Source organism: Centruroides vittatus, unplaced genomic scaffold, assembly GCF_030686945.1.
Source record: "Centruroides vittatus isolate TY-2023 unplaced genomic scaffold, ASM3068694v2 contig_651, whole genome shotgun sequence".
NCBI lineage: Eukaryota > Metazoa > Arthropoda > Arachnida > Scorpiones > Buthidae > Centruroides > Centruroides vittatus.
Window position 1 is genome coordinate 1,890,036 of NW_027122405.1, and position 12,903 is coordinate 1,902,938.

The following is a 12,903-nucleotide window of genomic DNA, read 5'->3' on the forward strand; positions in this document are numbered from 1 at the left end:
ACCAATAAGAGTTCCGACGAAGATAAGAAGAGTCTCGTTACTCGCCTGAAAATATGCCATTCGTGGATTCGGTCTGGCTGGCGTATCCAGGATTTTGAGAATATGGGTGTTGCCAAGGCAGATTCGGAGAGACATGCCCCGTCATTTTTCGGAGAATCTTACTCAGTTAGCTTATAATTACTTTAGTTACCTAATCTTACCTAATTCGATATTCTTTATTATATTTATTTTTATTTTAAAGTAACAAAACTGATTGCTTTGGTCAAGGGATGCTGGAGCACCATAAGCAGTCTCTCCTGTATATGTCCCTGCCTCCTATTTTGCCCTTATAGAACCGATGAAGACGTGATAGAAGGCTTTCTGAGAATTTACATAGCAGAAACAGTTTAAAAAACATTGATTTTTCCCTCGTGTTTCACGTTTCTCATCTCATGTTCTATGTCTTTTATAAAAATAAAACAAAATTATGTCAAAGTATATTTACATTGAAAATACATTAATTAATAAAAAAAAAAATGTGTAGATTATAAGCTATTTAACAAATTAAATGTTTAAATAATATATATTAAATTAATTTTATGATTTTTATATAAGAAAATAATTTAAATTATATATTTTTTCTCTAATCGATTATAAAAAAAAATCAGAAATAATTTCGATTAGATGAAAAAATAATTCGAGAATTAAAATTTATTTTATTCTTTAGAATATTTAATTTAACTTTATTTTATAATGAAGTAATTCGGCCGAGTAATTATGTAAAAATCATCGGTGTGAATAATCAATGTAATGATTACGTTTCGGGGTGTGATTTTACAATTTAACTTCTTAAGATTATTAAATAATAAGATTGTAAAATCTGTGAGATTATTAAGTAAAATTTCCTCAGTATAAAAATCAGGAAGGTCCTTTGGTCTGGTTCTAGACACAAAAAGGCCCCAAAAATCAATATTTTGTTTAAAAAATCTGATATAAATGAGAGTTTATTTTAATATGTAATGAAAAATATCTGTTTTTGTTTGTTTTATTGATTTTATTCATATTATTATCGCTTTCGAAGAAGGATGGGTCCCTCCATTCGTCTCTATCTCATTATATTCGAACCTTAAGAATAATCCTCATTTTAAATCAAATAGTCAAAACTGAGAATAATGGCAAATTTATAAAGAAGAATCACTTAAGAATTTGCAAATTTTAGGCTCTATTTCTTCTTCTTCTTAATAATAATAATAATAATTCTATTCGCGTTCTTCTAAACTTATTATTAATTCATATTAAAATTTTAAAGTAAACGATTCTTACAAAGTGTTGCTGCTTTCAACAGCAATGAAAAAAGTGTTTGAAAATTATTGCCAAAAAACTCTGTTTAACAAGTCAAACTTAAAAAAATATTTAATCAACTAATTAACTGTGAAAATTATGAAAATGCGAGTATAAAAAATATCCAAGATAAATAAATTTTGCACCAACCACACATTTTCCGACATCTTCCATTTACACGCTAAAAAATGGATTGTTTGTGTGATATTGTTTGTATGGACTAAGATATAAAAATGATGACAATATTTGTAGAATTCAATAACGCAGAATCGGATGATGTATTTTTCTTACAGAAGACAATGCTTGTAAAGATTAGCCTATACTTCTTTACCCAAAATCTAGAGATAAAGAGAGGTCGAAGTCATCTTTTTCATGTTCCAACATAGGCCTACTTAAAAATGTTTTTCTTAATACACAAGAAATGCAATGAAATATATAATTTGTAAGAAATATTTTTAGGCTATTATAAAATGTGATGCCCACGCTAAATGATTCTTCTGATCCCTCTGTTATAGGGTCTGAAAACACGAAATTACAATTGACTTCGAGTCGAGAAAACGTGACTATTTGTATTTTTGCAATTAAATTATTTCTGGAGAAAATCTAAAAATATACTATTTTGAGTTTTTTTAATTTTATATATCCTATGCATATCGATTACAGAATTCAAACGAAAAATATTTTAATAGCAACGAATATATATTTTTCTTAAAGAGAAATTTGACTTGTGTTTACTTAAATAAATATATTATATTTAAATTAATATGTCGGGCCCATCCCTCTCCATTTGGGCCTGACCGAATTCACGATTAAAAAGGCCCTCTTTTAGTGTCTACAGAAAGTAATATCGCGAGTTTTAATTCAATTTACAAAGCATTAATATCAACACGAATTATATAGACGTAAAACAGTGCATAAATAACTCGTGAAATGAATATTTTCCCATTAAAATACTCGAATTTTCAGATTGAGAGAAATATTTCAATTTTACGTTTCACATAGCTACGTTTATCACATCTTATAGTAATAAAGGTATTTTAAATTGTGCTATAGCACAGTTAGTAATGCCTCTAGTACTGTATATGCATGTTTATATTGATTATTTTCTTTGTAACTTCGTACAATAATCATATTTTTCGTTCTGTTCCTTTTTTCCAGTGAGTTACATCTCGGGACTTTGTTTAAATAAACTTTCCTTGCTTGTCCATTCCCCCCCCCTCAATTCTTCATTAATTAATCCTCATGATGCCAACTTTCCGATAAACTTCTATATTCATAATTCTCCATTTTAATTAATTTAATGGTTGTTTATCCTAGTAATTCCATTTAATTCCAAATAACTTATATGTATTAAATAGTTTTTCTTTGAAATAATGTTTATTTAAATCTTTATTTATTTTTCAATTTTCTGTTCTATTCAAAAAACAGTTGTTACACATGACAGTATTTTATTTTTGTCTTAAATAATAAATGGAAGATTAGCCCCTATTCATGTACCAATCACGAGACAACATTGTATTATTTACTCCAATTATGTAAAACAAACACTTTTTTTGCATCCAAAAGATGTAAAACTTCTGCCTGCATAGAATATAATAATGATGAAATTGAAGTTATTATTTATGATTCAGTGAACTGCAATTTGAAAAAATTGTAACGTATAAATTTCCACTATCGTCCGTCTTTCCTTAATCTCGAGAATGGAGTTAGATAGGTGAAAGACGAGACCAGATATGGAAACCTTAGGAGCAGGAGACCTCAATTAACTATATACGAACTTCCATTATAAAACTGAAAGTCGCGTTATTTCAATTCAAAAATTTTACCCGAAAGGTGTTAGATATATGACCAGCACGACTCAATTGCTAACAGAAAAGTATGATGTATAGGGGCAAGACACTACTAATTTGGGGCGAAGAGCATATATTTTAAATGAAATAAATTAAAAATATGATTTAAAAATTGCAGCCCGGCATTGTGACACACAAAAAAAATTATTTAAGAGGTAAATATGAAGTTATTCTTCGCTTTTAATGCGCGTATTGTATAAATGTAGGCCTATATACACTCATTGAGAAAAGTTATGCATCAAGAGGAATCGAATTAGATTTTTCTAAATGCGATACGATAAGATGGCAATAAGTGATTGCAATATCAGAGAAAATGATCAATTTCCTGTGCAACAATAGCACAATTTGAACAAACCTTTAAAACCTTGATATAAGCATTATGGTCAGGCATAAAGGCTTATAGACATCATATCCTGCGACAGCTTTGCCTTAAAATGCTAAGAACTTCGACTTAAGATCCCTCAAACTGAGATAGATGAAGCTAGTCCCAAAAAAGGCCGATGGGCGAAATCTGGAGACCGGGCAAGCCAAATGAGAACGTGACAGAGACGTTTCTAAGAAACCCTGTGTAACAAATCATTATCTTGCTGGAAAATGGCGGTTTACAGTTTTGCTACGAAAGGTAACATCGGGTTGCAGGAATGCCTAAACGTACGGTACCATTGTGCTATCAATATCTCTATATCATTACTATGGATAACTGAATATCATACGAGATGGCTCACGACAGCAGTAAAAGCAATGTGCTACTCAACAGTAAAAGCGGTGTTGAACCGCTTACCAATGGTCCTCTACACTTTAGCCGTTCCGTTCTAACTCGTCCGTTCCTAAACACAATCGGATTCGTTGCTAAAGTCCATATGGTGCCAGTCTGTAGCAGTCCATGCTTCTTTGCCATAGCACTATTACAAACAAACCGAAGATGCTAATAAAGGACGCGTAGCAATTGCAATGCAAATTTGCTTCTGCTATTCGCTTTCCAATGGTACGGAAAGGGTTAAGGTTCTGTAGTTAGCTTCCATTCTATATCTGGATAGTGGACATAGACGCCGTTGAAGTTGTTCGTGCTTGTCTGATGATCACGTCTCCTGGTGATCTGTCTGGCCAATCCAAAGCCTGCCCATGTATGTGCGCCCTCAACTTCTCACAGTCAGGAAAGAACGGCCCAGACAGTGGGTAATTCGGCGAAACAGCCATTCCGATTGTCAACTCTGCGTAATGTCTTTGACTGTGTTGTATAGTCATCCCTGGCATTGGAATACTTCCAAACATTAGGTATACTGAAAATTCTAAACACAATGAGCCACAAAGCCTTTTTATGAGACGTTGGGATAGCAATTTTAAGGCATTATGGTGGTATTAGCTAGCGTGCAACAGGTCACAATTATAATCATTTACATACCTGTGTGAAACATAGCTATATGCCGAGTTTTGCAGTAATTGGGCAATTCTATCTACTGTAGGATGCGTAACTATTTTTGTCACTAAGTGCATTTTTTAAAAACTAAATTCCAATAAAGAAGCAACGAGAAAAAGTCGTCCATAAATTTTAATTGTCTTCCAAAAAACAAAAACGTTATACAGGGAACATTGGAATTCTTATATCTTAAAGTACTACTGTTACAGAGATTGATACCTGTACAATATTGCTACAACATTTACAATACTTAAACAAATTAGTTTTTTTCATAGCAATAATTTATCGCCAAATTTCTAAAATTTAAAAATTATTCAGGGAAAATATAAAGGAAAAAGTATTTATAAATCACACAAATGGTTTAGGAACAATACCGATTTTCATGTTTCCTTGGTAATTTTTTTTTTTATCTAAAGGATAAAATTACATCTCGACATTCGACAGATGGGAAAGTCCGATGCACTTGAGTTATTCAATTTATACACGATAAATTGTCCGATTTCTTCAATACAAAAAGTTGTTTTTATATAACAAAAACAAGAAGAGAATGTTCAGTAACATTGTGGTTCGGATTCAATATAAAGCATTTTTTCATTCATTCGCAATATATTAAATTTTAAATAATTAAATTATATAAAAACAAATTTTAATTTAGTTATAGGAGCGGTATATTTTATCATATTTATGCGTAGAGATTTTTTTAATAAATTAATTCACGTTACCGTGAATACTTTTTTCTTTGTGATATGTTAGTTTTACGGTGGTCCTTTAGCATTTATTCTTTTTTCTCTTTAGCCCCTTTAAAGCAAAACATCAGAACGATTGTGTACAATATAAAAGCTACACTAATTGCTGCCAGAGCATACATAAATAAATTTAATTCGGGATGACGATGGCGATTACTCTGTAACCATTCTAACACTTCGTCTTCGTTTGTCAAGTCACCTAAGAAATATATAAATTTTTAATTATACAGTTATTATATCTTTATCTACAGACCTTCAAGTTTTATTCCTTAATTCCTAAATTCATTCGATGACATTGAAAAGCTTAATTCCAATTATGTTTTCTTATATAAGCTTATTAATAAATAAGGACTATTACTGTAATTATGTAAAATTTACCTCTGTAAATGGAAGGAAACTTTCGTCGAAAGTATACGAGTCCTGGGACTTGGTTCATACCGTATTTCTTAGCATAACGGGTATCTTTGATTTTTACAAACATAATATCCAAGTCATCGGCTTCATCATCGATACGTTCGAGTTCTTGAAGAGCCAGATCGCATTTTGGACAATTATTATCATCTAAATGTGAATATTTTATTACAAAGTCTGATTTTTCACTCAATTAATGTATATATGAATTTAACTCACAGAAGAACACGGCGACAAATTCGTTTTCTTCCAACAATTTGTCTAACATTTTCCTGTTGACTTCTTCAATTTCGTCCTTGATTTCGAAAACGTCCAAACTCGTTAACCATTTCAAAACTTTATCTTCTTCTAAGAGGCTACCTTCGAATGGAAATAAATGGAATAAATTACATACTAATCAGAATTATATCAAAATTATATTTTTCTATTCGAAGATTATTTTCAAAATTTAATTTTTTTTCTATTATTTTTATTCATGTAAGTTTGCTTTTATATAAAAATTTCTATTAAATGCATTTTTTGACAAGTTTAATACAGTAAAACAAAGCCAATAGTTTTCAACATGATTTTAAAAATTCAGTACTTTATACATGATTTATTTTTAAATTAAATAAAAACTAAAGTTTATGGTATTCTAAGATAATAATTTTATCTTATTTTAACTTTAGATAAATAATTTGTCATATTAATATTAATAAATACTTTCAGACTGAGAGTAGAACTATATACAAAGTCATTCACTGTTTGCTCGTTACTTGAATTTTTGGGACCAGTAACAGCTTAAAAAAGGATGGTTAATAATAATTATTTCTGAGAAATGCAGATTTAAAAACATTTCTGCATTTGATGCGTAAGCTAATAATGATAATCGCAACGATCTCGATTATTTTAGAAGTTAAAAAATCATTAATATTTAACTGCTGAAGACAGGGAAAAAATTCCAATTATAGAATTGTAAAGCAAGGCCAGTTATGCATAAAATAATTCTCGTTTCAACGAAAACTATTGTGAGATAATAGTCTACTTCTACCTTCTGATGAGACGTAATTCCAGTACAGTGAGTCTTCATATTTTTTCTTATTTAAAGTTTTACTAATATTTTTACCCTTAACTTTACCACTTTCAGTTCTGCACTAAGGGTTTTTTTTCATACCTGAAGGATTTGGTCAGACCCACAAATAGGAGCGGCTGGATAGTGAAGGATGAAGCTATCACAATCGGCCGACCCACCCGAGTTGAAAAGGTTCGAACCCGAATCCCACAGAATGGTAGGCTGGCGTCTTTGTTGCTTAGGTAATTCGACTATTTTTTATACGCTGTTTCGGACTCTGACGTTCCATTTCATACATCGTCAGAGTGAGATAGGAAATGATATATAGGACAATCGGAAACCCAACATTACAATACACCAACCAAGTTGACATTGAGCACAGTGCGGAAACTGGAAGTAAACTACCATTTGAACTGTCATTAATCAATTTCTTTGGAACTAGAATTTTCTATGCAACTTCTGTGGTTAATTATTACTCATAAATTCAGTCAAGATCATTTGGGTGGTTATTATTGGTTCGGAAATATTAATTTGTGTAAAAATATCTTAAATTTCAAAATATGTAATTTGCTGTAGAACTAATTATATTCCATTAGCTGTTTTGTTGCACTGTATAAACTATTCTAAAGTAAAAATAATTTGTTAAAGAACAATTTTATTGATTGGTTAATTTTATAATTCCTTAAAGAAATTAATTCGAAAATAATATTTTATTATTATTATATCTATAAAATCTTAAAAACATATAATTCTAACTAAACTAATATATGATTTTTGAAAATGTTTATAAATTATTATTATAGATATAAAATTTGTATCTTTTTAAAAGTATGAAAACAAGTTAAATAGCACACATTATATCATTAATAAATTTAATCTAATGTTTATCTCCCTCTGGGGTCCGCAGTGGGAGACAAACAAGACACTTGCTCCTCCCTGGGATGAAATAAAAATATTCCACAAATTATAATCCTTCACGTGATTGAGGTATGTAAACCATACACCCTCGACCATGCGACACTTTAATGCAATACTGTATTCTATAATATACTTATGAAGCAACCCCAAAAATTAAATAATGAAATAAATATTTATTGATGCAGTTATTTCTCTCCAAGTTATGTCCCCCAGAAGATTTTCTGTGGACGCCCATGATGTGGATGATTTCTTCGTGTTAGACATAAAGTGTGATTTTTTTTTTATGGTTGTGTAATCCGGGAGACTATCAGTACTGGTGAAAATCGAGGTAGTCACGATTAGATTCGATTCCAGTTCCTTAGAAAGGCAAGTCAAAACGAAGATGCCGCAGCAATTCGGTAGAGGACTGACGACCGAGGCAGTTAAAGGCGGATTCATACTAGGACCATCTGAGCTATCACGTCAGTCGAAACCATCGGCCGTATCTGAAAGAATAGACGGCAAAACGACGTATGTAGGCACATCAAGCAGTTTAGTCCTTAAAGGCATAATTATATAAATCTTGACCATTGAGATGTGCTATCATATATTATAATGCCTTATCTCCCTTACTAACATTCCGTTAAATCTGCTTTCCATTTTGTTAACATTCTGTTTTTCCTTTTGTTCCACACAAGATATAGTTACTAGATGGTTCCAACACTAAATAAATATAAAAAGACGTGTCTCATTGGTTGCTTCAATGAATTAGCTGATGTCTTCGAGACGGCCGTCGTTCCGTCAAAGAGTTCGACTAGCTAAACGTCCATTGTCGACATTTCGTTGGTGTAGGAGGCCGAATCGGACGGGTCGGTTCTCGAATGAATCTGTCTTAAGGCGTCAGCTATCGTTCTAAGGAACCCGAAATCGAATCTGGGCGGTCGAAAAATCCCAGCAACTTTTCATGGGCAATCCGGCCGTCTCCATTGTGAGTCTGGACAAACCCATGATGAGCATTGGAAAAGGCCTTTTTAATGGCCCCTATTTAGGTGTTACAAACGTAAAGAAAACCCGGAAAACTCCTCGTGGGCAGCCGTTGGCAAGGCGCGAACGCACGACCAACTACCAGTGTTCAGAAGTTTTGACTACTGTACTCGGCCACTGATGGGCCCAGAACATGAAGACATACATGACTATAAACGGAGAAAATCTATATGATTATATTTCTCCGGTTGCCTCAAATACAAGATAGAGTACTTCTCTGTGTAAACTGATGATTGAAATGTTTTATAAACAAAACAATGAAAATAAATCAGCAACGAGTTTTCTCAACTTTCCCGGCAACATTTAAAATTGTGGTGGCGCCATCTGTTATCATATTTTATTTAAAACCTTATATTTTTAACTATTATAAAACGTCAAAACACTTAATTTTGAGGATAGAGATGAGTTTTATTAAAAAAATTGTAAATGCTAATAACGAGTAAAATCGTCATTAAGTCCGATCCTACTGGAGATACACAGAACTCCCTTTGTCTCCCCACCTCTTCGACCTGTAATTACCAAAATTTAACAGCGTCAACCCCACTAATAAACAAACCTCCCTGCAAAATTTCAGAAATTTTCGACAAAAAGCACAGGAGTTATTAAGCTTCAAACAAGGTAAACAAAATCGTGCCCCCCACACACTAACATCTATACATACAGAAATTACCCCCGAATTATTTTTGTCTTTCTCGACGTTCAAGGTGTCCTAAGTTCAAAAATGTAGAAATTTAAAGGGTCATTTTTTGCCGGATCGCCATACTTTCTCTCTGTATATATAACAGGCGGGAGTAAAAATAAAGGAAATATAAAGTTGAGAAGAATGTGTTGGGAGAACAATTAAAATCGGAATATAAAAGTTCACAAAACTATTTAACTGTAAATATTTGTGAAAATTTTTTAGGTTAAAATTCATTTATCCGAAACTTTCAGGTTTTGTGTATCAAAACAGAATGGAAAACGGCTGTTCTGTTCTGTGATATTGTTTGTGTCCCCGATTTGCGTAAAAGATGTTACATATCCGATTTATTATACGTGCAGATTTAGATTATCCTCATTCTAGTTCTATATTTTGCAAAAGTTAGTGATCATTAGTAAAAGATTAAAAGGACGATAAATGAAATAAATATTTTGTAACAGGAAAAACACAGGAATTTTAAAAGGAGAATAATGTTTGGAAAGAGCAAACGGAAGTGAAAAATTATGTAACAACGAATTTAATTTGAATTTGACTCAAAATGCAAAAATACATACGACAGCGTTGGAATCATGCGAATTTGCTATTTTATTTATACAGAAAACTTAGTCATATCTATACCCGAAACTGAGTTCTATATCTCAATAATGTACTCTGTGCAATCTGAGATCATACAGAAATACAATAATTGTGCTGGAAAGGTTTAATTAAAAGGCTGAGTTTAAAAAGGAATATTAGAGCACAAATATAAGAACTATAAATTCCTATACTTTTTTTTACAGCAATGTTAATGTATAGTTGGTGTATATATAATTAGTGTGTTATCTCTTCCAAAGGACATTTCAATTTCTAATATATCATAGACATATACATGATCACATATTATTATTTGGAACAAAAAATTCAAGAATAAAATTAAATTACTCATATTAAAATGCAATTTAAGCAGTTTATAAATATAGATATTATTTATATTTAATTAATATTATAGATAATATTATTTAAATATAAATAATATCTACAATTTTAAATACAAAATAGTAAATTCTAAATTCCTTAATCTTACTAATTTACCATTATGTATTATTGGAAAACTAATTTATAAAATTTCAGAAAATAAAAAATAATAATAATGAAATTTAAATTTAAGAATTTATGTTTAAACAGAATAAATTCATTAAATTAATTGAAATAGCATACAGTATATTTAATTACATTTCTTATTCATAAATATACAATATTATAGGTTGTATTAATTTTGTTTACTGGAATAACGATATTTAAATTTAAATTTAATAATATAATAATAATAATAATAATAATTTATTAGTCATATTAGGCAACAGCCTGTTATTATAGGGAGTTATAACAGAATGAACATTGATCATAGACATAATTATAACATATTCAGTTTTTATCAGTTAGTATTATTACATACAATGTTCGGATCAATTCAAATTCTTTCACCCTTTTAAGGATTGATTACAAAAGGTTTTTGTATAATTATATAATTTGTAAATCATAGCAGTATTTGCACCTTGGAAGAAACGATACATTTGATTTTCTTCTGTGATGAAATTTAATTGGTTTAAATCCATTTTAATTCTTAGTTCATAGCCTTTTTTACATCCACAGAAAACGTGATACTTAGTGAATAATTCTTGACATCTTGGACAGCTACTTTTGGAAATTTCATAGATTCTATTATTAATTATAACCATATTGCTATTTAATCTCAGTTGAATGAAAAACTTCTTGACTGTAAACGACATATTAGATAACATATAGTTATTATTGAAGGGGTAATTTAGCAATATTTTATACCATTTAGGCTCTCTTCTCTTATGTATTTCTTCGATATCTTGAGCTAATGAGATTTCTAGTGCATTATGTATTAGTTGTTTCCTTATAAAGTCGCTAATTTCTGAATTTTCTAGTAATGGAGCTATAGAAACTCCGTATTCATTGATTATATTCTTCATTTGACTAATCCAGGTATTTTTTTGGGGTTTTTGACACATTTTTTTATACAGCAAATATAATAGTTTTGTTGGAAGGTTGTCATTGTCTCTGATCTTATATAGAAAATTAACAAATCTTTTGACAAAGAAAGGAGCTAATCTAAATCTGTTGAGTTCAATTCTAAGAGCGTAACCAGCAATATTGTATTCCAATGTAAAAATTTTTCGAATAAATTTATTTTGAATGGATTCAAGTTTCTTATAATTTGTTAGACTCCAAATTGGTGAGGCTTAGGATATCGCATTAAAAATTATACAGGTAAACAGTCTAAAATGACTAAATATATTTTTAAGCTTAATATGTGTACAAAGTTTCACCATGTTATTAATCAGACAATTTGATTTGTGAACGACTTTTTTATATTGCTTTTCAAAAGTTATTGTGGGGGTCAGTATAATTCCCAAAAATTTTATCTCTTGTACTAGCTCTAATTGTACTTTGTTCATCAAGAATGATGTGCTTTTTTTGCAGGTTTGGATCCATTACGAAATATCATGACTGAAGATTTTCTTGGATTGATGCTTAATTTTAATGTATCAAAATATTTTTGTATATTTCTAATTTTTCTTCGAAGACCTGCTGCTGTGGGTGCGACTAGTACAATATCATCCGCATATGCTATAGAGTGGATTACTTGGCCGTCTATATAAAATCCATCATCTTCTTTCTCAAAACATTCATTTATGTCTGCTAGGAAATAGTTAAAAAGATGTGGAGACCAAGGGTCACCTTGAAGAAGACCTCTATTCACTTGTAATTCTGGCCATTTCTTGTCAAATTGTTTAATGATTACTTCGTAGTGTCCGAACAATTGATCGATTATTCTAATCATACGTGTATCTGCTCCATTTTTGCTTAACTTCTCTAGTAATACTGCAATAACCACTGAGTCATATGCTTTTTCAATGTCCAAAAACAAGGCAAAGACTTTTTGTCTTTTTTTATATAATTGTAATTGGATTAGTGTCGTCAATGAAAATAATGCAATTTGGGTGCCTCCGTTTTTTGTGAAGGCAAACTGTGTATAATTGAGTAATTTATTATTCTCTGTCCACTCGTTAAACTTTTCTGTTAGTACTGCTGTAAACAGTTTGCGAAACCCAGACAAAAGAGCGATAGGTCGATAGTTGGCTGGACAGCTTCTTTCACCTTTTTTAAATATCATTTGGAAGATGATTTTGTTCCAATCTCTAGGTATTGTACCCGTATTATAGAAGTTATTGTATAGATTAGCCAATAGATGAATTCCTTCGATCGAAAAGTTTTTGATTATCGCGTTGGTGATGGAATCGGCACCTGGAGCCGTTCTCTCTTTTATTTTATTGATACACCTGTGTAAATTTTCTTCATTAAATATTTCTGTTAGTGGTTCAGTCGTAACAGTTAAGTGTGGTATTCTCTGCACATTGCATTTATCTTTGTAGGAAATGGAAAATTCCTCAAAGTAT

General features: G+C 30.8%; 1 protein-coding gene across 5 annotated transcripts in view; it reads right to left on the reverse strand.

The window, feature by feature from the left end:
* Positions 1-4,700: 4,700 nt before the first annotated feature.
* LOC136979905 (putative leucine-rich repeat-containing protein DDB_G0290503) overlaps positions 4,701-12,903 on the reverse strand; it is a 157,087-nt gene continuing 148,884 nt past the window's right edge. For all 5 annotated transcript variants that reach the window (XM_067275938.1, XM_067275937.1, XM_067275936.1 and 2 more), the window contains 3 exons: positions 5,964-6,104; positions 5,712-5,894; positions 4,701-5,532 (listed from right to left, as the gene is read on the reverse strand). In XM_067275938.1, the coding sequence (XP_067132039.1) occupies positions 5,363-5,532; positions 5,712-5,894; positions 5,964-6,104 (494 nt within the window). In that variant the 3' untranslated portion in view covers positions 4,701-5,362. The remainder of the gene's footprint in view (positions 5,533-5,711; positions 5,895-5,963; positions 6,105-12,903) is intronic.